The 26,139-nt window shown below is 35.8% G+C and overlaps 3 protein-coding genes and 1 non-coding gene across 9 annotated transcripts; 2 read left to right on the top strand and 2 right to left on the bottom strand.

Moving 5' to 3' along the window:
• Positions 1-644: 644 nt before the first annotated feature.
• Positions 645-11,195, top strand: LOC121255351 (calmodulin-binding transcription activator 2). Of its 2 annotated transcripts, XM_041155622.1 has the most exons (13): positions 645-945; positions 1,715-1,834; positions 2,563-2,678; positions 2,825-2,913; positions 3,915-3,957; positions 5,347-5,521; positions 5,660-5,782; positions 5,903-6,225; positions 6,680-7,198; positions 7,761-8,449; positions 9,016-9,607; positions 10,169-10,489; positions 10,758-11,195. In XM_041155622.1, the coding sequence occupies exons 1-13, from the start codon at positions 906-908 to the stop codon at positions 10,887-10,889; spliced, it is 3,282 nt and encodes a 1,093-aa protein (XP_041011556.1). In that variant the 5' UTR covers positions 645-905; the 3' UTR covers positions 10,890-11,195. The 2 variants fall into 2 exon arrangements, with proteins under 2 accessions (XP_041011556.1, XP_041011557.1); XM_041155623.1 differs by lacking the exons at positions 645-945; positions 1,715-1,834 and having other exon boundaries at positions 2,564-2,678; positions 2,816-2,913.
• Positions 11,196-12,044: 849 nt separating this feature from the next.
• On the bottom strand, positions 12,045-17,674 carry LOC121255458 (tobamovirus multiplication protein 1-like). 3 transcript variants are annotated; one of them, XM_041155803.1, is made up of 13 exons: positions 17,542-17,674; positions 17,239-17,411; positions 16,210-16,300; positions 16,078-16,130; positions 14,957-15,049; positions 14,782-14,853; positions 14,599-14,671; positions 13,740-13,785; positions 13,591-13,654; positions 13,076-13,129; positions 12,910-12,987; positions 12,172-12,341; positions 12,045-12,140 (listed from the first exon to the last, which is right to left on the bottom strand). In XM_041155803.1, exons 1-12 carry the CDS (start codon positions 17,630-17,632, stop codon positions 12,249-12,251), a joined length of 981 nt encoding a protein of 326 aa, XP_041011737.1. In that variant the 5' UTR covers positions 17,633-17,674; the 3' UTR covers positions 12,045-12,140; positions 12,172-12,248. The 3 variants fall into 3 exon arrangements, with proteins under 3 accessions (XP_041011737.1, XP_041011735.1, XP_041011738.1); XM_041155801.1 differs by having other exon boundaries at positions 12,045-12,136; XM_041155804.1 differs by lacking the exon at positions 14,782-14,853 and having other exon boundaries at positions 12,045-12,136.
• A 2,117-nt stretch (positions 17,675-19,791) lies between these two features.
• On the top strand, positions 19,792-25,511 carry LOC121255472 (probable protein phosphatase 2C 9). Of its 3 annotated transcripts, XM_041155821.1 has the most exons (6): positions 19,792-20,128; positions 20,266-20,418; positions 21,968-22,204; positions 22,561-22,837; positions 25,131-25,285; positions 25,365-25,511. In XM_041155821.1, exons 2-6 carry the CDS (start codon positions 20,383-20,385, stop codon positions 25,503-25,505), a joined length of 846 nt encoding a protein of 281 aa, XP_041011755.1. In that variant the 5' UTR covers positions 19,792-20,128; positions 20,266-20,382; the 3' UTR covers positions 25,506-25,511. The 3 variants fall into 3 exon arrangements, with proteins under 3 accessions (XP_041011755.1, XP_041011757.1, XP_041011756.1); XM_041155823.1 differs by lacking the exons at positions 25,131-25,285; positions 25,365-25,511 and adding an exon at positions 23,946-24,007 and having other exon boundaries at positions 19,803-20,128; XM_041155822.1 differs by lacking the exons at positions 19,792-20,128; positions 20,266-20,418 and adding an exon at positions 21,411-21,447.
• Positions 24,699-24,822, bottom strand: LOC121256774. Its single transcript, XR_005939067.1, has one exon. It is a non-coding gene; the product is annotated as a U6atac minor spliceosomal RNA (small nuclear RNA).
• Positions 25,512-26,139: the final 628 nt, after the last annotated feature.

Here is a 26,139-nt window from a genome sequence, read left to right as displayed (position 1 = left end):
CAATAGTATATTTACTTATTTATTATTATTATTTTTGAGTAATAAAAATTATAATATTTTATAAAAATATCTCTCCTTTCTAAATATTACTATATAAGATATTATGAAAGGTAATGTGAATTTATTATTTTTTATTATAAAATTTATGATATTAGATATTAAGCACATCAAGTTTAGAGCCTAATCATTAAGTTCTATTTAAATAGTAAAAATATTTTACTTTTTTATCATCACAATTTTTTATATTTTTACATAAAATATAATAAATAGTTTAAATTTTTTTTATTTTTTAAAAAATAATATTTTAATAATATTTTATTTAATTTATAACTTTTAATTTTTATCCCAACATATGCCAACTCACCCGCCAAACCGCGTATTTTCATCCGAATCTTCGTCCGACGATCGTGGTTCTATGACATAAGCTGACGACGAGTCGACGACCAATACTTTTGAGTTTTGACGGTGATTCAACACGGTAAAAAATAATAATAATAATGGTATAAACGGCAACGGTGCACTTCGCGGATGAGATACGGGGATTTCATTGCACGGACGGTTAAGATCTTGTAGAATTTCACCAGGAAAAAGAATTGAAGAAAATAAAAAATTAAAAGAAAAAAGAAAAAAGAAAAGAAAAAGAGCAGACGCACTTTCCTTCGACCTTCATTCGGCTGAACGAAGAAGTTCCATATGGCTCGGCCAGCAGTGCACACCCATTAAGAATTGACTTCCGAATCTTCCATCCCGAGCAAACTTCATATTGCCACCGGCACCGTGTCGTCCATTTTACTTCCTCACGTCATTTGAAACGCTGACCTGAAAGAAGCCTCTCACAAATTTTTAGCATTTCCATCCGACTCCATGCTTTGCTACTCTGGTCTTTGATTCATCAAGTCTTCCTCATGGCGGAGCGTGGATTGTACGGCCTTGCTCCTCGACTTGGTCAGATTCCTAATACAAACTCTCTATCAGTTCTCTTTATTTTTTTAATTAATTTTATTATTTCGGTAGTTTCTCATGTAGAATTTCGGGGAATTAGTCGATGCCTTTTTAGATTTCTAGGGTTTTATGTGTTATTTTCCAGCGGAAATAATTAATTATTTTATTTTGGTTGGAGCCACTGGAGGTTTGTTACGGTCTGTTTGAATACTTGCAAAAGCCTGAAAAAACGACGGAATTATAATGAGAATTTTATTTATAATTTGATGTTTCGACTTTCGAGTCTTAAACACTCCTTTTCTTGGTTCAGCTAAGCTGGTTGGTGCCGGGAGAATAGTGTCTTCGGATTAGTTCGTCGAAGCTGGTTTCTAATTTATTATAAAGTTATTTTGTCTATGTTTCATGTTTCCGCGGCCACAGAAATGTTCCAAACTCTTATTTGTAAAACAAAAGCTAGTGGAAGAGTTAAAAGTATGGAGGTGTACTGATGTATTTTCACTAAGCGTCTTATTGGTATGAATTGACCGATCGGTACTTATTTATACCATAAAGTCACTCTCAACGTTTCTTAACCTATTTGTATGCGTGGGCTAGAGAGCTTTCTTGCTCTCTGTTGCCTGCTCTTTGATGTACTCGACCTCTCTGTCAATAGATGACTATCCTTCGCATTTTCCTTTCATTACCAATTTACAATGTCCCATGGTTTGTATCTCTCAACTTTAGCTCCAGAGTACATTTTTACTGATTTGACAGTCTGATTTTTTGTGTGCAGATATTCAACAAATACTAGCAGAAGCCCAGCATCGGTGGTTGCGGCCTGCTGAAATTTGTGAAATTCTTCGTAATTATAAGAAGTTTCAGATTGCACCAGAGCCTCCGAACAGGCCCCCAAGTATGATTCTAGCAGATATTACCAAAACGAAAAATAATTAAACCTAGTCATCAGATATTTACCAAAATACTGCCGAACACCACACATTCATACATTACAATTCCTTTTGGTGTCAAACCCAGTCCTCAAATACAATATTTTGCCCTATATATGCTCAAAAATGGAAAATATCAGAGAAATTATAAAAAAGAGGGGAGAGTAAGGTTTCTAAAATACTTGGACCCCAAACTTGGTAAATCCATAAGAAAGATGCTTAGCAAATTCTTTACACACGTAAAATGGGGGGACATTTGGGATGCTGCTTCCCTCCCCCTCCATATGCAAGGAATTACTAGTGATTTTTTTTGTTTGAAAAAAGTGCTTCTAGGATTATTTAAATCCAACACATGAAAGTGTTGCATCGATTATTTTACTGATAAAAACTGTGCTTCTTGGATTAATTTGAAGTTTCTCAGTTTCTGTGCTGTAACTATTTTGACATTCGAAATATATATTTTTTTGGTTTTACCAAATGTCTTTCTTGCCATTAAAATTTGTTTTTAATGTTATTAGTCTTATACTGTCCCCGAAATCAGAATATATATTGTCTGAAAATTCTCCAATCATGGGATGATTTGTTGTTCAGTTTTTTGGTTAGTATGCAACAATGTTGTCTCCTATCAAAAGATCGTATCATCTTTTTGCTTCAATCTTAATTGGATAACTTGACACATATTCCCCCGTGCCAGGTGGTTCTCTTTTTCTCTTTGATAGGAAGGTGTTGAGATACTTTAGAAAGGATGGACATAATTGGAGGAAGAAAAAAGATGGAAAGACCGTGAAGGAGGCTCATGAGAAGCTGAAGGTAAGTTTGCAAAACAGTCATTATGGGTAGAGGGAGTTACTCATATCTCTTGTTCCGAGATTTGTTTGATGAAAATAATAGTTCTTCATGAATTATATTAAATTTTCCCAAGCGTCTGATAGGTAACATTCTTCAAGCACTTTTAGGTTGGTAGTGTTGATGTGCTACACTGCTATTACGCTCATGGGGAAGAGAACGAAAAGTTTCAAAGGCGCAGCTATTGGTTGCTTGAACAGTAAGTATGAACCAACTTATTTCACCTTAAAAAAAAGGATTCTTTTTAGAGTCATATACTTTTCACTTTTGAAAATACATATTTTCTCGTCATCAAGGCAAAACTTGCTAGTAATGTATTTTCTTCAGCTGTGAGTATGTCTTGCCCTTTTAGAGCCTTTACCTGGATAAGAGTGCTCCTTCTCCTTGGTACTTTTTTCTTATTCACCAAGGGTGGGAGATTAGTTGGAGGGCCTCATCAACATGTGCACATTAGAGCTATAGTAGATTCCATGTTCCATTTTATTTTATGGACTGCTCTTGTATGCTCCCTGCGTATTTGGGTTGTGCCTTTGCGCTTATCAATAAATATTTCTTACTTATAAAAAAAAAAAAAAAAAAAAACTTTCTGGACTGATGGCCCTTACAGTAGGCTTTCCTAAAGGCTGCCTATGAAGTGTTGAAGGTGGGTGGTTTGAGGGCGAAGTTAGGTGTTCTTACTCATTCTACGTTGTGATATTTACTTTATGATAATGACATGGTTGTTTGTGAGATTGTTGCAAGGCCTGAATTAGCATGTGCTTAAGGATTGAATGACAAGGGTTGAGTTTTATCTTGTAATGCATGAGGAACTTGTGTTTCTGCTTTTACTTATTTACTGCTGCTTCTTACATTTTCTTATTTCAACATAATTTCTTCTTTCTTTCCTTTTCACCTTTGTCTCCCAGTTCCTCCTTTCAACATAGTTTTTATTAATGTGGAATTATTAGGTGTGAAATTTGTATACTTGATAAACATTGTGTTTTATGGAACGATTAAAATTGTGGAATTATTAGGTGTGAAATTTGTATACTTGATAAACATTATGTTTTATGGAATGATTAAAATTCTACAATTTTGGGTTTGTTTTTCTTTTTGGTTCTTCTGAGCTTGCTGATTTCTTTTTTGATACGTAAAAATATTATTGATAGAACTAGGCATATGCCCAAGTACACTGGATCTTGAGCTTGTTGATTCTTGCAGGGATTTGATGCACATCGTTTTTGTCCACTACCTGGAAGTTAAGGTAATTCTTATAACTATTGTTGTCATCCTTCCATTTTTTTTGTTGCTGCTTTGGGTTTTTTTGTTTTGGGGGGGGGGGGGGGGGGGGGGGGGGGGGGGCGCTCCCACTCTCAATTCGAGCTCTCACGATTTGAGTGCAGATCTGTGGATACATTTTGCTGGAATGCAGACCTGTCCACATCTCTGCTCTACTTGGGTTATTTCCAGTCAAAATAAGTCAAAAACCTGTTTGGTGGGGTTTCAAGTCCAAGCACTCATCATTAGAAAGCCACATAGGCTAAATCAATTCAGTGATCTCATTAGATTTTAATGGCTTAAATTAAATGAACATGATTTTCTTGTTTCTTTTATAGCAAACTAGATAGGTTTTATCTCTTGTATACTACATTGTGTACTTGGGCTTTGCCTATTCATATTAATACTACCATTCACTTATAAAAAAAAAAAAAAAAAACTCAGTTATCTCATTAGCTGCTAAATCTTACCATTTTATGCCACATACATTAAGTGTGTGCTACTCGCACATATTTGTGTACATTATTTCATATTAACATATTACAAATATTAAAAACATTGCCTGGTCAAAAAACAAATATTAAAATAGGGACCATTGCCTGGTGCAACGGTAAAGTCTTAGGCTCCGTTTGGATTCGGAAAGTGCTTTATCTCATCTCATCTCATTTCATTATTACAACTTTTTCAAATTCCCACATAAAATATAATAAACAATTCAACTTTTTTAAATCTCAAAACAATAATAATATTAAAAAATTATATTCTAACAATATTGTTTTCAACTTTCATCTTTCATTTAAAACCATCTTATCTCATATTTGAATTCAAACCAGCCCTTAGGCTACCAATCACAAGTGGGTAAATTCAAGTATTGAGAGTAGGCCTTCCACGTAGGGGGGAAAAAAAGAAAACAAATATTCTTGAGGATAGGATTATATCCTAGTCACCCCTCCCATGAGTCGCACATAGGTGCGACCAGGACTGGATATTGACCCTTTTATATTACACTTGTATATGTTTTAGCTATTTTTAACACTGCTTTAGAGGTTCTGCTTTTGAGACAATTTAAAAATCAACACTCCGTGGCAAGTATATTTAGGTATATGCAAAAATGCAAATACAAAGTTTTACAAACAGGCAAGTGTTTTTCTGTAGCTAGCTTTGAGCATATAACTTTTCAAAAAACTTTTCATTTGTAAGATGGCCCATATCCTAGCTCTTCATACTATGACATTAGGATTCCAGTAGGTCTAGTTTTTTTTTCCTTGGCAAGGTATTACATTTCGAAGTTTTGTGGAAACAGTATCAGTATCATGCATATATTTTTGCTAAGGAATCTGTGCATTCTTGTTGTTTGGATTACTTTTCCCATCAGGGTAATAGGCCAAATATTGGAGGCATTAGAGAAGATGAGGTTGCATCAGATTTCCAAAAGGGCAGCCCTTTGAGTTCTGACTTTCCCACAAACCATAAAGGAGCACCTAGTGGAAATACTGATTCACCAAGCCCAAGCAGTTCTCTAACATCACTATGTGAAGATGCTGATTCTGGTATTTTTTGCCTCTGATCTTGGTTCTAGAGGTTGTCTTTTGCTCACCCTTTTGACCGAACCATGACATACTGAAAATCTACATACTTTATACCATGCATGTCAATGCCTGTTATAATTTTTGTGAGATTTAATGCAGAGGATAGTTACCAAGCAAGTTCGAGATCTCGCTCATTTCTTGAGTCACCGATGCAGAATGGTCCTCTGACAGATAGGATGGATGCTGGTGCCTTGAGTTCTTATTTTTTGTATCCCCCTGCAGGTAAATGTGTTGTTTGTGTGTCTTTCTTTCTTTACATGTTCATATCCATTCATACAATTTACTCATTCCACTAGCTTTTAAATGAAGTTAACCTGATTGTATACTTGAAACTCTCACCAGATAGTCGTGGTCTGTCATCAATTCCTGGTGGAAATTATATTTCTCAAGGTCAGAAAGGTGGACCTAGTGATAGTGATAATGTTACTTGTGTGACTGGTTCTCAAGAGGCAATTGATTTGGCATCCTGGAAAGAAGTCTTGGAACACTCTACAAGAGGGTTCCATTCTTCTATATCTTCTCATGAATCATTGACTGCCCTCCAATCTGCCTCAACTGGAATTGTTCTTGGTGAAGAAGATTTGACTCGAGGTCAATATTTAACAGGTGGGAGTGTTCTGAAGGAAGAGGTTCAAAATCTTGAGCCAATGCACTCAAATTGGCAGGTAATGACTATCCTAATCCCTTACCCATTTGTTCACACCCATGTTAATATACTGCTGCTTTACATGTCCTTGGATGTGTTGGCTGCTGAACCGAACTTTCCAACGGATTCATGGTTTAGACGGAGGGACTGTTGATTCAGTCATTGAATGATAACTAAGGCCAAAAGCAGCTCTTTTAAGATCACCCGTACTTGGTTTTAGTGACCACTAATGCTAACCTGTTAGATATTTTGTCCCTAGTATTTAAAGCATTAGTTTGCTCACTATCTTAGTCATTGTTTTGTTTGATTTTCTTTTGTTTTTTTTTTCTACGGGGTGGATGAGGGAACTTTTTTTGCTTTCATTTTAATTCTGCATTCATGACATATGTAGTAAATCTTTTGTTCCTCTGTTTTAATGCTTCTTAAGTTCATTTCTTTATTCTCATGTTCTGATCTTAGATTCTTTTATGCAGACTTCTTTTGGCGATAATTCAGTACAGTTGCCCACATGGCCTATGGACCAGTCATCAAATCTGGACTTGGCATATGATCTCGGAATGACAATATTTGAGCCTAAAATTCATTATATGGATGTGAGAAATGCTCCGGAGCTGTTTACTACTCATCCAATTCTGCAAAGTGAACAGAATAAACAGTTTACAAATTATGAACCTCAGTTTTCAATAAAATCAAATTCCAAAACTGATATGCCCATTGAAGGAAATAGTAACTATGCTTTGACTCTAAAGAAATCATTATTAGATGGAGAAGAGAGCTTGAAGAAAGTTGACAGCTTTTCTCGATGGGCTACAAAAGAACTTGGAGATGTTGATGATTTGCATTTGCAGAGCTCGTCTGGTATATCATGGAGCACTGATGAATGTGGAAATGTAGTGGATGATTCCTCATTGAGTCCCTCTATTTCTCAAGACCAGCTTTTTAGTATTTTAGATTTTTCACCGAAATGGGCTTACACAGACTCAGAAACTGAGGTAATGAAAATATATTAAGATATTATCCCTGCAAATTATAGAGAAAAAGAAGAAGAAGAAGAAAGGTCATCAACCCAAATTCTAAAATACTGTTTTTGCACTGTGATCTTACCTGCCTTACTGTTTGTGTGTGTATTTGTGTGTAGATTCTATATATTTATGTTCTGTCCTCCTTTCTGACTAAGTGGTAAATAACTTTCTAGTTTTAACAAAAGAAAAGAAAGAAAATGTAAACAATCTGCTAGATAAGGCTGAATCGTACAGGGCAGTCTGTAACTTCATATAGCATATGTATTTTTATGTTCTTATTGTTTTGCTAATCTGTGCATTCTTTTTATGCTTCTGCCTTTTCCCGCTCAAGTAAATTGCTTTTGTAATTTTCCAAATAGTTCTACCGCTTTTCTTCCTGACTTTTTCACAAGTCAAGTTTATTGTGGAGTGTTACTTTTTTCCAAGTTCTGAACTTGTGTATTTTACCATCTTTATTGAATTATGCCAGTGTACTGTTAAAGAAAAATACTGATCTACTTCTTATTTCTTCTCAATTTGTGTATCAAAACAGGTTCTGATAATTGGAACATTCTTTAAGAGTCTACCTGAGGTTACAAAATGTGATTGGTCTTGCATGTTTGGCGAACTGGAGGTTGCTGCAGAAGTTTTAGCCAATGGGGTTCTTTGCTGCCGAGCTCCACCTCATGCTGTTGGACAAGTCCCTTTTTATGTAACTTGTTCCAACAGGTTAGCTTGTAGTGAAGTGCGAGAATTTGAATATCGAGTGGGATCTGTTAAAGGTATAGACATTGCTTTTATCTACAGCGGTGCTGCAAATGAAATGCGTCTTCATTTGCAACTTGAGAGGTTACTGTCTCTGTCTGTCACTCCTCCAAGTCACTTAGAAAGTGTTACTGTGAAACGAGAGTTAATCAGTAAGATTATTTCATTAAAGGAGGAAGAGGAATATTACCAGATGGTAGAGCCAGTCTTGCAGAAGGATTTATCCCAGCATGAAATGAAGGAGCATTCCCTTAAAATGTTGGTGAAAGAGAAGTTGTACTCATGGCTCCTTCGTAAAGTATCTGAAGCTGGTAAAGGGCCAAGTATATTGGATGATGACGGGCAAGGTGTGATACATTTAGCAGCTGCCCTTGGTTATGATTGGGCTATGAAACCAATTTTGACAGCAGAAGTCAGTATCAATTTCCGGGACGTAAATGGATGGACAGCTCTTCATTGGGCTGCATTTTGTGGCAGGCAAGATCCTCGGAACTTGATATCTTATTTTTATGTTCTTCTAAATTTTACTGAGCCTAGGTTATATTCTTTATTACTAAATTCAACCTAGGGATTTTGAGTTAGTGCCTAGCCTTCCCCACCCTGAGCCATTTTAGACTCGGGAAATGCAACTCCACAAAGTTTTTTCCCATATATAGTCTGCATTACAGATGGAGAGGCCATCTAAGAGGTTGTAGCTTGTGCAAGATGTCTATTAAAGATTCTTCCTCTCTTGCCCTTTGTGTAATCCCATTATGTAACTAAAATGCCCTGCCATACATATGGTTAGGAAAGCCTTATTTACTTTTATATTCGACCTTTCAAGCTTTAAGTTTCTCATTAGTTTTTACTTGCTAAAAATAGTCTCTCATTGGTTTTCTTCGTTCATGTGCAGGTAACCTGCACACAAATTTTTACTAATTTTTTGTTGTTGCTTGTGTTGGGTTGAATTGCAATTTGTATCAGCTACTGTGAAATCTGTATCATGTACAAAGCAACTAATATTTCGCTTATTTTTTCCATACTTGTGTCCTTGTTAAATTCAGAGAGCAGACAGTAGCATTCCTTGTCTCTCTGGGTGCAGTTCCTGGAGCATTGACTGATCCATCGCCCGAATTCCCATTGGGTAGAACACCTGCAGACCTGGCATCTGGAAAAGGACACAAAGGAATCTCTGGTTTTCTTGCTGAGTCTTCCTTGACAAGCTACCTCAAGTCCCTAACGGTGAATGATAAAAAAGAAGATGGAACAGTAGAAGTTTCTGGAATGAATGCTGTGCAAACAGTTTCAGAACGGACAGCAACGCCTGTGAATTATAGCGACGCGGCAGATGCACTGTCACTGAAGGATTCACTTAATGCCATCTGCAATGCCACACAAGCTGCTGATCGCATACATCAAATGTTCAGGATGCATTCATTTGAGAGAAGAAAGATAACAGAGTATGATGATGATGATGATGATGATGGTAGACTATCAGATGGACGTGCCCTTTCAATTGTATCAGCCAAGTCACGCAAGCCTAAACAAAGTGATGGGCTAGCCCATCATGCTGCAACACAAATACAGAAGAAGTTCCGTGGCTGGAAGAAAAGAAAAGAATTCTTAATAACCCGTCAAAGAATTGTCAAAATTCAGGTTTTCTTTCTCCTTTTCCCTTGTTACCTTCTTGAGGATCTTAAAAATGTCATTGTTCTCTCTCTCTCCCCCCCTTCCAAAACATGAAATGAAGATGATACTTGTCACAGTAAGCAGATGAATTTTAATTATTGAACAACCTGCAAAGACATCCTTTGGGAAATAGATTTAATTAATTAAGAAAAGAGGAGTGCTAAATCTACAAAAGAATTATACAAAAGTAATTTCACAAACTGACGTGGTTTTATCTGATCTGTTAGATCTCTTTTACAGTAAAAATAACTTTACAATTTGACGAATCACATCAAGCCATATCAGTTTGTGTGATTGCTTTTGTGTAATCCCATTTGTGGCTAAAGTATTTTCCTTTATATTTTAGAACATGTTTTAGGATTTGGTCTTTGGCTGAGTTGACTATTTGTTTCCCATCGGGCCATAATGACTTCTGCTTTTTTCACCAATGATTTATGAAATCATATATTCTATTAATTGTTCTTTAACACAAACTTATAAGCTGTCAATTATGAAAATGGCACTGATTGTTAATTTTATGGTGCAAAGGCCCATGTAAGGGGACACCAGGTGAGAAAAAAATATAGAACAATCATCTGGTCTGTAGGTATTTTGGAGAAGGTTATATTGCGCTGGAGACGTAAAAAGATCGGTTTGCGGGGCTTCCGACAAGATGCACACAAGGACACCAATCCACAAAGTGCACCCTCAAAAGAGGATGATTACGATTTTCTCAAGGAAGGAAGGAAACAGACAGAAGAAAGGTTGCAAAAAGCTCTATCTAGGGTGAAGTCTATGGTACAGTATCCAGAGGCACGGGCTCAATACCGTAGGCTGCTAACAGTTGTTGAAGGGTTCCGAGAGACTAAGGTATATACATACATGTTTTAGAAGTTTCTTTATTTGTTTATTTAAGAATGCAATATCTTAAATGTGTAATCATCTAAGAAAAATGTCATTTTCTTAAATGATTATCCATAAATGGTGTCCCCGCTCATTTTTGTCATACTTTGTGTTTGAAAGGTCTTGTCTTAGTTTGGCATGGATCTATTCATGCCTCCCAAACGATCTCCTTTTCTACTCCCTACCACACGGTCATAAATTCTGACTGGTTCTTTCCACTATAACTTTTGGGCAGGCGTGCAATATGGTTTTGAGTAGTTCTGAAGAAACAGTTGATGGGGATGAGGATGTGATTAAAATTGGTACGCTGTTGGATGATGAGATGCTGTTGGATGATGACACTTTTATGTCTATAGCATTTGAATAAACCTTCGATCTTCTCCGATTTGTCCAGTCTGTCTTCAAGATCTCTGGCTATATTGCTGCATCATGAAGATCACCATCCTGTAAATATGATGTCTGATATGTCATGTCATCCATGATTTTCTAGCAGGTTTACAGCTACATTCAAGTTTTCTGCACAGCTGTTTATATGATTGTAATTTGTTTTCTCAGGCTTCACTAGGGACTTGGTTTAGTAAAATACCTTGTTGTATGTTTGTAGAAGACAGTATTGGCTTACAGCTGGATTGTATTAACAAGCACATTTCTAATATGACCCGTATGGTTTTTTACTTCTAAAGAGAATGGTGTTCTTTATCAGTTATTAGGTGGTTATATAGCACATAATTTTTGGATTTATTTTTAAAATCCAGAGAGACATTAGGTCTCATTTGTTTTCACAACACATCTCATTTCATCTAATTATTATAACTTCCTCAAATTCTCACACAAAATAAAATAAATAATTTAATTTTTTCAAATTTTAAAACAATAATAATATTAAAAAATATATATATTCTAAGAATATTTTATTCAAATTTTAATTTTTATCTCATCTCATCTACAAAAGCAGATGAGGCCTAAAATTATTACAGAAATGTTGTTCGTCCAGAATCCTACAGCCACATATTATAGAAAGGAGAGGAATAATGTTAAATTTATTATATACCATTTCATACGACTTCTTTATTTGTAGTTTCGGGCGGGCACATAAATATTAACTAAGATATAGGCAAAAAGAGCAAAATATAATCTTACAAGTTCTAGTAGACGTCAATTTGGTTCTTGAAGTCGAAACCCACAGAGATTGATTATATAGAGCCTTCCTGCTCCTATACCCAGAAGTTTAAAGCCATAATGAAACTGGACTCTTTTATCAAGCCTTGAGAACCATTTGAAATTCCAATCTTTCTTAAAAGCAATGATGTGGATAGTCTCTAATCTTTTGGGCAGTGTCAGGACAAACCTTCAATACCAAGGCAAATAAATATTTTCGAAGTGGATGCAAGTTTTCGTGCAAATTTGAGTACGATTACAAAGGAAACAACATAAACAAAGATGTAATTCTTAACACAGCCATTTTCCCATCATGGTTCATGGAAGAAGCATTATTAATCTGACTTCTAGAAGACTTGAAAGGTGTACTCAATTTATCACACCATTACTCATAAAGATGATTTTCGTTCTAATAAGAAATTAGAAGGAATTTACAGGGGAGAGAGAGAGAGAGAGAGAGTTCTGGTGAGAGCATGCATGGGAAACTAAACAGTAGCTCAAAGTGGATCACAGAACCTTCCAAAGAATTTAAGCTCAGTATTACCATATTAAAATTAAATAGATAGCTTCAACTGATGGGCTGATAATGATCCGAGACACGCTTGGGGGGCAACTTTCGCAGGATGAAGAGCACCAAAGCAGATGGAACAATCTCTACCAACTGTACCCAAAAAACAAAAAGCATAGACGGTGAAAACTAATTACAGTAAAATTAGAAAGACGCAATTAGCTTTACCAATTGTCAATGCCAGTCCAGTACATAATGAATATTTTACCATACTACTCTCCATTATGATGAGAAAAGTTGAAGTTCCGGTGGAAGCAAAATCCACCATTGTTGCAGGGGAGGAAGACAACAGGAAAGCCGGTAGCAATAGCATTTGAATTCATTCTTTTCTTTTTCATGAAGATGAAGGGAGAGGATATTCATGTCCCCCAAATGTAGCCTTTGGATGAGAATTGCATTTTTTGGTTCCCGGAAATGGAAAGTATTAAGCGGTTCGAGTATTTTTTACTTAATGCAAGTAATCATAACTCATAAGCATACAACCCAATTATAAAACTCCAGCCAAAAGAAACCTAATGTGGAGGCTGACACAAGAATTATGGAAACAATCTACTGGTGCAATATGGCCACACGAGGAATATGCAGCATTCCTAAAGATGAAAGAAAATTCCCCTAAACTATTCTATGAATACAAACATTAGATTATGTTTCTGAAACTTGCCATGTAATATATTAGGTTCAAGATGGGGTGATCCAGGACATCAATATCTGCATCCTTGTCCACTGTGGCAAGAGCAAGCTACAACAGAAACCAAAACAGATGTCCTTGTCACGAATTCAAAACTTTTGGGTTTTTTGCATAAATCTCAGCATCAAAAGGAACTCACCACAAAACATCTTATCAAGAAGCAAGCACAGCAAATTCCTGTGACACAGCCAACCTGCCAGTGAAAACAGGTTAGGCACCAAATGCTTTTAGCAATGCCAGGTCAGTTTGCCTGCTTCTTTCTCATTATGGTCCACATACTCCTAGACATTTTCATGGTTCCTTTTCATTCATCATTTTTTTTTTCTGATTTTGGAATGTGTCAATGATCATGCTTCTCTACCATACAAGTATAAAAAGTATCTGAGTTCTTTACAACTTGTAGGGACTAAATACATTGGTAAAGTAAAAGCAGCTAGGTAGGAAAAATAATTCTCTGAAACTCCACCTAAAGAGAATATCCAACAGAAATAATTGAGGGAAAATAACACCAACTTCCTTTTTATTAGTAAAACAGCCCTACTTTTCGACAAATTTTCATAGCGCACTTCAAGTTGAATGCCAGTAACCAGGATATAGTTTCTCTCCTCCATTTAAACCAATTAAACAACTCGAACAGGCACCTTATTTACAAACCTCATATAGCTTTTTCTGACGACCTCTTGACTCGATGGGGAAGCGTCTCAGCATGAAAAATAACCTAGAAGGCATAAACATTTTGAATGAGTGCACATTTTATGGCATGGAACAAGGGTACTGTGTTCGTGCTTAGATCAAGCAGTTACCTCCCACCATATATCAGGAATCCCAGAGCAACAGAGAATGACATGACTGAAAAAAAAGATTGAAACTATTATTTTTACATAGAAGAGGCTTTTCACGTATAACTCTGCCCAGCTTTACGACTGATTTGGTCAAAGAAGACAACTTGAGACAAAAATTATTGTTAATGAATTTGCATGAGAATGCAGTTGAAGGGGAGGGATCAGCGATTTAAAGTTTGATGGCTTGTATGAGCATGTGGTGTAGTCTGGGGTGTGAAATATAGCTGCCCTTTTCTTTATTTGTTTATTTGGTCGTTGTTACATTGTGCAGTTCCAACACCAAGTTTTTAGGATGATATATGAAAATGATGTGATTCTTTTAAAGGCATTCATGAAGTTGATGGGACAAATTATTCACCCCAAGCAATGGAGCCTGTCACCATCTCTCGAAATTTCTTTGTACAGCTGATTTTTTTTATATAAATTGTACAAAATTTTCACATTATGGATGATTTGGACTTTTCACATGCATTTCCATCTGATTTTATGGCTGGTTTGGACAGGGGACAAATCAAAACTAAGACTTCAAATTTGGGGGTGAACCATGACGACTTAAATTAGGTGGTATTTTTTGAATGAGATGATAGTTTTTCAATGGAGATGGCACCGGGACGTGGGACACCCTGGCCGATTGAAGAAGAAGAAAAAAGAAGGCATGGAGTTCTGTCACTTGTTCACTAATGCCCCTTCCAATACTAGCTTCCAGCCCTCCAAAAAAAAATTCCAGTCTCACCTCCGTATGTGGAGGTAAAGTGCATTTACTCATAAGAACTAAATACATATAAATGGCATAGGAAAATTTGGTCTTAACAATATTAACCTGAAAAGAAGAGTTTAGCGGCTTTCACTGAAACAGGACTTTGGCTTAATCTTATGAATATCCAGATGAACACCTATTGTTGTAAAAGAACAATTGAGAAACAGACACACCAAACATAATTAGCATAGTTGAATCTTTGTCATTTCTTCAGGGCCTCGTTACAAGTAGATTTTTCTCCCTTACCTGTGTAAAGTACATAAATCCATTTGATGCAAAATAAGCAGGCCTAAGCTTATCAATTGGTAGGCTTCTTGCCTGTTAACAAAGACCAAACATATCCGTGTGTATATATATCAATTATAGCTTGGTTGCTACTAATTGACACAAATAATGATTTATGGCAAATAAGTATGCACACCTGGTGATATATCTCCGCCCAGAACAAAACAAGTAATGTGTAAGTCGAAAAGAATAGAAGACCGGGAAGGTCCATAAGCACCATTTCAAGTACCTGTACCAGGATGATAGTTTAAGGCAGTGCAGTCAAAATAGATGATGATACGGTCATAATACAGTGCTCCAGAAAAAACTTGCAATAAAGAAGATGAATTTATAATAAAGCAGAGTTTGCCTTTCTTTTTTTCTTTTTTTAATCCTTTTTCTTTTCATAAAGCACATACACAAACCATTACACCAGGAAGGCTTAAACGATAAAATTTCTACTAGCAAACCAAATAGTAAGTTTTCAGCTATGTCTTTCTTTCATGTATTTCTGTACTTCAACTCCTGTCCCACTTCCTACCTCTTGTAATTTTATTGTTTATATGGTTAAAGAGCCATATAAACAGCATAAATGTAAGTTAACTCTTAGAATTTGCCTGCAGTACCGAAGAGATATGTTCCTCACCAATTCCATTGATGCAAAAGGGTGAAGCAGGTCATCAGTTTCTTATGTGATGAAGATGATATAATAAAAGCTTGCCATAACAGACAGCAGTCAGCCGGTGATTACCCAAAATTGGAAACTAGTGGTTGGAAATTGGGAATTAGATTAGTAGTTAGCTGTGCTATAGTTACAATAATCACTTATAACGATATTTAGAATCTTGAATTGGCTTGATAAGAACAAATACTAAAATATAGGCATTCCAGGAGTAATCTGAAGTCCTCTCTCTCTCTCTCTCTCTCTCTCTCTCATATACTCGCACCCACTGGTTGGCTTTGGAAGATCCTTTTATTGATAATTGTACCCATTTAAGACATTTCAGAAAATTTTACTTTTTTTCGCATTTTACTCATCTATAACAGGTAGAATCTAATGGTCCAATCAGCACTTTTGCATCCTGCGTACATATATGTTTCAGTTGAAAATTTCTTTTAACAGTTTTACAGAGAAAATAACCAGGATGATTATCGCACAAAAGCAAGATTTATTTTTCAGGTATGTTGAACAAGGTGCTATGTTTAGTTCCTAAAAGTAGAAACAAATAGCACCAAATATTGGACTCCAGATTACCAGAATTCAGAATTAACACGTACCCGTGGCTTAATAAGGAACACACTTTGGTAGAGAGCAAAGAGTAGAGCCCTCACTGAAAATGCAATTTTAATTTTAGCAAGCTTATAAAAATAGATATAGGAAAAACTATGAAAAATGAACATGACCCATACATCCATTCACAATAAAATTCATCAAGTGAAAAAGCTTTTGTGTTGTCCACCCATATTCTGGTACTCTTAACTGAATGCGCACTAATTGTACCTGGAAATTAAACGAGAATTCCACCATAAAACTAAGTTTAGTATACTCATTTGGTGAGTGTCATGAAGGGCAATGGATACGACAATAAACAACAAGAAACAGAACATTTTACTGAACAGATTGTGTGAAATTAGTAATGGTTTTATGCCTTTCTCCTATGTATGTGTAACAGTGTGCAATCCTTGAATATATATATATATATATATATATATATATTTTAATGAATAGGAGTGTCCTTGACTTTAGAATATTATTGCTAACTCTAAGGAGTAACCGTTTTAATTCCGTTTAACTTCATTCTCAAGGATTAAGATTCCCATTTTGACTTCGAAAATCAAGTCGAGAAATTCTGTTGGGCTCCTTGCCACCCTTGTGCCATGCTCGTCCATAAAAATTCGAGGAATTTTACCCAATATTATTTCCAGACATCCAACATTCAGAAGAAACAACACCAGTTTTGCCAATGATTCACGGAACACTGATAGAATAAAATAAAAAACAGATTTTGTTTTTCATAAAGGACTGGCTAGCAATGCCACAGTATATCATCAAACATTTGCACCTTGTCAATGATCCGTCCTATTACACAGCATTATCCTCAGATATAGAGATGTAATCAACATGAAGGCTCGAAATTTATAGAAACGAACATGTTTTCCGGCGATCGTATGCATTGATATATATAATTCAAGAACTTTGAAAGAAAAAGCGAAAATGTGATTTTATCAGGGAGCAATGCTAGGTACAGTCCCCATTTGAGAACTCCAATACAAGTCTAGACAATTTTATCTTTAAAATTTTTTAAAATTACAAAAGTATCTCTCTTAAATGGATACTTATTCTCATTTAATAAAATGCCTGCACATACAATCTCCGGGACTGCAAATAGAATTTATCTTTTATCAGAGACCGAAAGTTTAAAAAAAAAAAAAACGCACCAGTGCAACAAAGGAAACTGAGGCATAACACACGCATAGCGTATAGTAAATGCCTCTTTGCCATTGTTCTGACTCGTCGATTTCATCCCACCAACTGAGCACGCCAAGAGCTGCCTGAATCTCTCCCTCTCTAAGCACAAAACTCTTTGTTCTCTGCATCCACGCCATTAGAGCTGCAAAACAATAACGTTAACGTGAAAGAAGAAGGAGGAGGAGAACAATGGAGTTTTGCGCTGTTTAAAAAATATAAAAAATAAAAATAAAGAGAATTGGACATGCACGTGTAGACTAGAGAGAGAATACACGAAGACGGTGAGTGAGCCACGTGGGAGAGAGTAACGGCCCGGGCGAGCTCGTGGTCGCAGAAGATATTCGTTGATTTCGCAACGGACATGCTTTACTTTTCTTTGTTTAGGAGGAGAGATTAGTTCACTACGAGAATCATGTTTTTATTCTTTGACTTGACTTTCCTTTCTCGAACGAAATTAACCCCAAAATTAAAAATATCCATCGATCTCTTAATCATTATTCTTTTTTTTTTCGTGTAATATCAAATAATTAAAATATAAAATATTATTATTTTTAATCATATTTATTTTTTTGATAATATTTTAAATAATTGTTCAATTAAGTGAATAAATATAAACTTATTCAAAATGTATCAAATTAGCCTATATAATCGAGAATGATCAAATAAGTAACATTACTCAAAATTTATTCAAAAGTCGATATTTAAGTTAACGTTTAAGAGTTGACTTAGGTCGAGTTTATTAAAAAGTTTTAATATTTTATTATTTATGATGAAAAGACCCACTCTATAAATTGTAATAATTTTAAAATTATTTAATAATAATAGTGTTATTTATTCATATTATATAATTTGATTTATAATATTTAAATTTTAAATTAAATTATAATAATAAATAATATTTATTAACGTCTACGCTTTTAGATAAGATTCCAACTTCGAAAATTTGATACAAAAGACGTACTAAAACACGAGATTAACAATGTCCGATTTATTCCACTTGCAAATTCTTGCATTTGCTGTTGAGATTATTTTTGTCAGAATGGACAGCCAGCAAGCCTGGAGTTTCATTCCAAGCTTAGCCCACTCCGCTGGTTTACTTCGGCCCATTTGATTTGGGCCAATTTGTCAATCCATCGAACCCATCTAAAAAGAAAATAGATGATATAAAATAGCTTATCCATAAAAGTATAATAAACACATGACTCTACGAAATGATAAGAAGAAAGCGTGTTGAAATAAATGGCTGCTTGTCAAACTTACAAGACCTTTCAGACTAACCCAAAATTTGATAAGAAGATTTAGAAATATAATTTAAATAAGAAAAGTACAACAATTACAAATAAATTTCATAAAAATAAATTTATAAATTAACGTAACTTTATGTAATATATTATATTTATTTAATGATAAAAATAATTTTATAAATTAATTTATTACAGTCAAATCACATTAACAGAGTTCTTAAAGACTACGCAAAAATATTTTTTGTATTATATTTAACATTTATATAAACATAATAATGAACAAAGAGGCTGAAAATTTAACACCAACGATGACCAAACATGAATGATAGAAATGATAACTTGCACCTTTAAATCCACAATTTCTTATAAAATGTCGATAAAGATCCCCAATCTACCATCCATGTAACATTACTTCTACCTTTGACTCTGTGTTTGATTGTAATATTGCCTTTGAATATGTTTGCTCAAGAGAGAGATGAAAAAAAAATGGGAAGCGGGCGGATAGGGTCATAAAGATGTGAGAAAGTAGAAGTGACAGGGACGGGAATTGAACAGGTCTCTGTGGTGTTTCACGAAAAGGAAAAAAATTGAAGAAATAAAGATGAATTCTCATCTTCATAGCTCATAAATCTGAAAAAAAATGTCAGTTTTTTGAAGGATGGATAACTGATATTGAGATTTTGAATCTTCAACGATAATCGATCAATCAGTCCCTTGCCTTCCAGGTTTGACAATGACGTTTCCTCCTATTTTGTACCAGCGTACATTGCCTTTCCCTTCTTCCGCACTTTTCTTTTTTTTCCCATTAAAAAAAGAGTGATGTAAGAATCTAAGATGCCGTCTGATGAACAATAATCGCAGTCATATTTTTCTTGCTCAAATTTTGTATATTTCAATGAAATACTTGCCGACGCTGTCACTTTAGTACCAGTTTAAGGTTAAACCTTAAAAAAGAAACAGAAAAAACTCCTTAAATTACACGTATTCTCCCCCCTCGCAATCTTACCTATTTTTTCAGGAAAAAAATGGAGACCTTGACCTACTTTCCTCAGATTTTTTCCCCCCTCTTCTCATGATATGTCGAAGAAATTTTAAAAAATACTTTCCTCTAAGATGTTTGGTGTAGGGGAGAACCTAAAACAAGAAAAAATATAGAGACAAACGATGGGTGAAGTCTCCGAGTTTGAATAAGCAAGCATTGGCTGACTTCCAAGGAGAGGTCCCCACACATACGGTGACCAACCCAAAGCGGCAAAAGACCCATTTACGAAGTACTAATGCATGTCTATGAAACCTCAACAACAGCTGTAATAATCAAAACAAACAAATAGTGCAATAAATCCAACAAACGCAAACACGACTGCTGAAAGTCAATAAGGGCAAGCCCTGTCTTTCGGTAGCCATATTTCTTTGCTCATCTTACGATTGATTACTCCTTCAACGATTCTTTCCTTATCCTACATCCCCACATGATATATCTTTCTGTACCAATCTCCTGTTTCTCGGTGGTTTCGCGTTATTCTCTCTCTAGAAAATTACTTCCCGATTGAGAATTCGAGTCCTGTACAGTTTGTTTTCTCTCGTTCTGTTGGGAAATTGGGCAGTTCTTGGATCGGTAAGGGAAATTCTATGATACCCAATTGCTGATTTGTATTTTGGTTTGCTTTTTTCGTTTCTCGGACTGTTATGAGGGGTTTTGGATGGTTGGGGTTGTTGTTTGGATCATCAAAATTCTTGATTTTGATGTTGCAGGTTGTGATCTTCTCGGAAAGTTGCGGTTTTTTCTGAGGTGGGGTTTTGGTTTTGGAAATTGGCGTAAGAAATATATGTTGAGTTGAAGAGGAAGGAGGTGAGCTGGGGCTGAATTATATGGATAATTTTTGTTGCTTCAATTCGGTGTCTCAGGTATGGCTATCTGCATCTTTTCAATTTCCTTCCCAAGCATAATTTTCTATTATTTACAAATATGCTTATATTATAGATGTAATTGCTGTTTTGGGATTTAGACTCGAAAAAGGGATATGATCTATCTTTTCATTTAACGACTTTGTAAATTGTATTTGACTTAGTGATTGTAGGTGGACTTTAAATTTAATGGAAATTTTGGTTTTTTTAGTAAAAGGGCAAGGAAAAGTTACACCTTTATATTCTCAGGGCGGGTTACAGTAGCCATTTTTTTGGCAGTTTTTAATATTCACGAAATTTCAAAATTAAGAATTATAAAAGTTTTAGCAGAATATCTGTCTCCCCTCCCAAGCTGTTTGTTTTTCAAGAAAATATGAGGGTAAAGGGAGAAAGATTCTTAAAGATTTATAATGTACTAATAATTTTTTTTTTTATCACGTTTCTTTGTGTTTACTTGTACTTTTGTTACCGACTAAGTGAATTTAAAATGATAATGCCAAAAACCTTTCTACGTTCCAGGCAAAAGGGCCATAATTAGGCAAGTGTTTGAAAACAATGTAGCAAGCATAGTGTCAAACGCACTTTGCCTGTATCCTCTTTTATATATTCAGATACTAATTATGGAAGCTATTTTTTGTGGAATTTATACCAAACACGTCCTTTGTTTTTCAAAAAAAATCTCATGCTATGGTTCATTTTTTGTTCTTGTTGAGATGAATGTCTGAGGGGTTTGCAGTGATGAGTTGTATATTTCTCATGTTTTGTGGAAAACCTTCTCTGATCTTGGAATTGTGGATCCTGATGGTGGTTGGATTAATGCCAGCAGTTTTTTTATGGCATCCGTGAACACACATGAAATTGTTCAATATTATGCATTTCCTTTTAAATAGTGGTAAGTAGTTTCCTCTCTTCATTCGGGAATGCCTCTTGTCATAGAGTAAAGTGGGGAACTTCACCTTATGCTTCCCATGCCTTCTCACGATGTGGCTCATTAATGATGCTGCAAACAATGATACGGATCCATGAAAGGTGGGTAAAATGCTTTCATACACATACACACACATACAACCACAATCTTGGTTTGAAGATCATTTTCGTGTTTTTTGTCAGTAGATTTTTTGCAAAATACTGATACTGATTTTCTAGTTGACGCCCATGGCTTGACAAGTTTTATCATGCTGAAAAGACTAATGCTACATGCAGTCGTGGAGTGCGCAAACGCCGTGCAGTCGCTTTGAAATAGAGTGAGGTCCATTATTAAAAAATTATTATTTTTTCATGTGGGTCCCTGTTCACTTTTTTCAAAGTGATTGCACGGCACTTGCGCACTCACGACTGCAACTATCATTTCTCTGCCGAAAATGTGGCAAATCCCTGCTAAAAATAAAATTTAGTATGGATTATATGGTGTTGGGTTAATTTTCAGAGTACATACGTTCTGCTTAGATATATATGTTCTGCTTTTGAAATTTATATTTTGTCCCCTTCTGCTTTTCCCAGTATGAATTGTGCTAGAGTTATTTGATGCTGACATTTTCCTCATGTTTAGGTTGGAGGGCGTTCTTCATGTAGCTCTGGCAAGGGCAGGAGCCATCAGAGCCCAGTCAAGTATGGCTTTAGTCTAGTTAAAGGGAAAGCAAATCATCCCATGGAGGATTACCATGTTTCAAAGTTTGTTCACTTTCAGGGACGTGAGCTTGGACTTTTTGCTATATATGATGGACATTTGGGAGATAGTGTGCCATCCTATCTACAAAAGCATCTGTTTCCTAATATCTTAAAGGATGTGAGTATTAGATTTAAAGTGAGGCATTATGTGTTTGTGTTTAAACAGGACAAAGAATGAGTTTGTGTGTTCATGGGAAATATATTTTTGGGATGGGCTCAAGGGAAAATGTTTTTTGAATGTTGCACTTAAAGGCACTTACTCCTTCTGTAAGAACAGGACATAGAAAGAGTTCGTGTGTTTAAACTAAGCAAATAGAAAAAAAAAGAGTAACATCAGAAATTGTTTTAAAAAGATCATTGTCACGGCAATCTTATAGTGCAAGATGGATTGAACTTCTAGTGAGATCCGGGTGCCCTTTTACATGCGCTGATTTGTGGAAGGTACTTAACATAATGTTATATGATCTATTCCAGGAGGAGTTTTGGACAGATACCAACAGGTCCATTTCTAAAGCCTATGAGAGAACAGACCAGGCAATTCTCTCTCACAATCCTGACTTGGGGCGAGGTGGATCCACTGCAGTAACTGCAATTCTAATAGATGGTCAGAAGTTATGGATAGCAAATGTTGGAGATTCACGAGCAGTTCTTTCAAAGAGAGGGAAGGCAATACAGATGACTACCGATCACGAGCCCAACACTGAGCGGGGAAGCATTGAGAACAGAGGCGGCTTTGTCTCCAACATGCCAGGTTGTTTTACACATCCTTAGGCCTATGGTGTGAGTTTTTTTTTTTTTTTTGGGGGGGGGGGGGGTGTTCCATGCATGCATCTCTGTCCTATTTGATGTTCCAACCGTTTAAGTCTCCATTGATTGCATTTTCGGAGAGATTTTATGTGATGATTGTGACTTATGTATAATACTTGCACGGCTCCTTTGTATAGTGGTGGGTTGTCTAGGGATAGTCCGTTATTATTTAATCTCTTCAAGGTAATACTATGGTGATACTTGGACTGTTGGTTCAATAATACATTATTTGCTGTTGATGTTTTAAGCCAATGTTACCATGGATGATACCTTGTTATGTCAGGGGAAAGTAACTTGATATGATTTCCTTACTGGAGTTTTTAGTACCAAATGCACATATAACTTCGTCAGTGTCACATACAATGCTAGCTCTGACCATAACATTGTGGAGACTAAAGCCACTCCTGTATGATTAAATCCCAATGAAATCTCTTGGTTCTTGAATGCAAATTGATCTAGAACAACATTTGGTTCAGTAACTGCATCTTGGTGCATTCTTCTTTCTTTCCTTGGTCTTTCTTTCTGTCACATTCCCATGTTCAGCTTATTTTTGCTACAACATCTCCATTTACCTATGTTCAGTTCATTGTTAACTTTTGTCCAGTTCAATTCAAGACAATCTTAACTTATCTCATGCAATTGTCCAATCCGTGTCATATTTATACTCATGTAAAATTTTGTTTTCCCTGTTATACCATATTGAGTATTGTTTTAAGTATTTTAGTACAATTATGAAATAAATTTTAATACTGAAGAATTGTTATTAAAGAGCTATTATTTTTCACGAGATCTTAACTCTCAATGCCATTCAGTTAATTTTTTGGTCTTATGAACTTAAACAATACAAAAGTTATCCGCATTGTTTTCATAAACATTAACAAGTGTGAAAACATATATGATCACGTTGTTCTCCAATTTCCTGTTTATAAATGAAACATTTATCTAGTGAAGAATGGGGGAGGGGGGTTGTGGAGAAATACACTGATTCGAACCGCTCTCTCTAACTTGCCTACAAATTACTTATCTCTTTTCTCTCTTGTCACCGAGTGTAGTCAACAGATTGGAGAAGCCACACCAAGAGTTTCTTTGGGAGGTATAGGCTTAGGAGAAAATCTCTCAGTTATTGTTTATTATTGTTCTCATTTTCTGATTAGGTGTTTATCCTCTGTATATGTGCATCAATAAAATCTTGACTTATCAAAAAAATTGATTGGATGATTGCTTGCTCACGTATATGGACATGATGCCTGAATATTAGAAAATGGATTACTTTTAATCACTTTGTTCAGGAATGGTTATGGCAGTATGTTCTGGAGGATGATCATATATGGAAAACCTCGTGGTAATTAAATAAGGGGAGGAATGGGCTGTTGGATATCAAATTACACATGAACTGGGGATGAATAAAAAATATTTTTACTTGTTCAAAAAATAATCAGTCAGTTTTGGTAGGTTGAAGTGTGTGAGGGGGCATTCATTGTTGGATTGGTTGCAAATGAGATATGGTGTGGTGCGGGTTTCACAAATATATTCCATGTGCCTATCTACACATTTGAACCAGTGGAGTTGAATACAATCAATGATCAGATAGAGAGATTAACACGATTTCTTGATGAAGCAAAATGCCTTTCAGAATAATTTTGTCTAGTGAGAAAGGCCAGTCAAATAACTGTAAAGACGAGTAATTTTTGATAAGCAAAAGACAAGTAATTTGTCACGTGGGAATCTAGAACGGGAAGATGTGAATTGGATGATCTACTAAAGGCTGGGATGGTTAAACCCCGGAGGCAGAAATTTTTTTTTTGATAAGTAGTATAAGATCCACCATAGGTGGAGAACCTTAACCATATGTGTGGTAACAGGTAAGCCCGAAGGCTGTTCCCGTCCCTGTCAGGGGAGATGCCAACCGTCTCTCCTTTCTATGAACACAGGCAGAAAATGGAGCATGTTTTGATTGCATTAGGTCTCTTCCTCTTTTGTTATTTTTGCATCAAAAGGTTATGGTATATTAATAAGCCTGTGAGTTGGTGCTTGCACTGTGGGACTGCTTCTCTTCTTCTTTATTAGTCATTTTCTGTTCTACCACTTCTTATACTTCTATGCAGTTGCCATGTTGAATAAAGTCTATTTGTTTCCCTGTGAATTCAATCTGAATGTGAAACGATATCTGTGTTAACTACTTTGATCCTAGGTTTTATGGTCATAATAACCGATGCATGTGTTGCTTACTATATTAGGAGATGTTGCTCGAGTGAATGGCCAGCTAGCAGTTTCTCGAGCTTTTGGAGACAAGAACCTCAAATTACATTTGCGATCTGATCCAGATGTACAAAATGCTATGGTTGGCCCAGATACTGATCTTCTCATACTCGCGAGTGATGGTTTATGGAAGGTGATCCACCTATCTCCCTCACTCTCTATCTCTATGATGTATCGCATTAATCTTAATTGATCATTTTCAATCAATCCAGGTCGTGGCTAATCAAGAGGCAGTTGATATTGCAAAAAGGACAAAGGACCCGCAGAAGGCAGCCAAGCAACTAGTCGCTGAGGCATTGAAGAGAGAGAGCAAGGATGACATCTCCTGCATTGTAGTCCGTTTCAAGGGGTAAAACAGACTAAAAATACTCCCCATATTCCAGAATTTATATATATTATATATATTAAGTGTTTCTAAGCATGGATGCAATACCAGAGGCTAACACCAGCTCAGAAATCTCATGAAATCCCTGCATAAGTTCGGAATTCTCTTCAAAATAGGTTTATCATCCCCACCCCCCCCCCCCCCCCCCCCCCCCCCCCCCCCCCTGCCTGTGTGTAAATTTGTTGCGTTTAGGTGGTGTGATTTGATATTGCTTCATTTCTTTTGATGTGTAGAGTAATTAATACACTTATTTTTCCCTGTAAGTTGCGTTGTGATTTCAAAGCAGTGTGGTGTCTGACTTCCATAAATTTATACAGAACGAAGTGCGTGGTTTGTAAGCAATTGTTGCAATGGATAAAGAATGTATCATAACCTTGAGGGTTTTTGTCAGCTTTCAATCTCATCAACTTCTGGATCATCATGTTCTTATTTTTATATAAAATTATTCTGTAGCCTGTTTACCAAGTGCAGTCATTTTTTACGTGGCCTTGCAAAACAAATCAAATCAAGTCTTGGTTTCTTGGCGGTTCTTGCAATTTTGATGAACTCAATCGCCATTCTCAGCATATACAGTGATGAGAGATGTCTGGTTTCAAGTTTGA

This window comes from Juglans microcarpa x Juglans regia, chromosome 3D (assembly GCF_004785595.1).
Source record: "Juglans microcarpa x Juglans regia isolate MS1-56 chromosome 3D, Jm3101_v1.0, whole genome shotgun sequence".
NCBI classification, from domain to species: Eukaryota; Viridiplantae; Streptophyta; class Magnoliopsida; order Fagales; family Juglandaceae; genus Juglans; species Juglans microcarpa x Juglans regia.
Note: the sequence above shows the minus strand (reverse complement) of the source record. Positions and strands in the feature narration are given on the sequence as shown.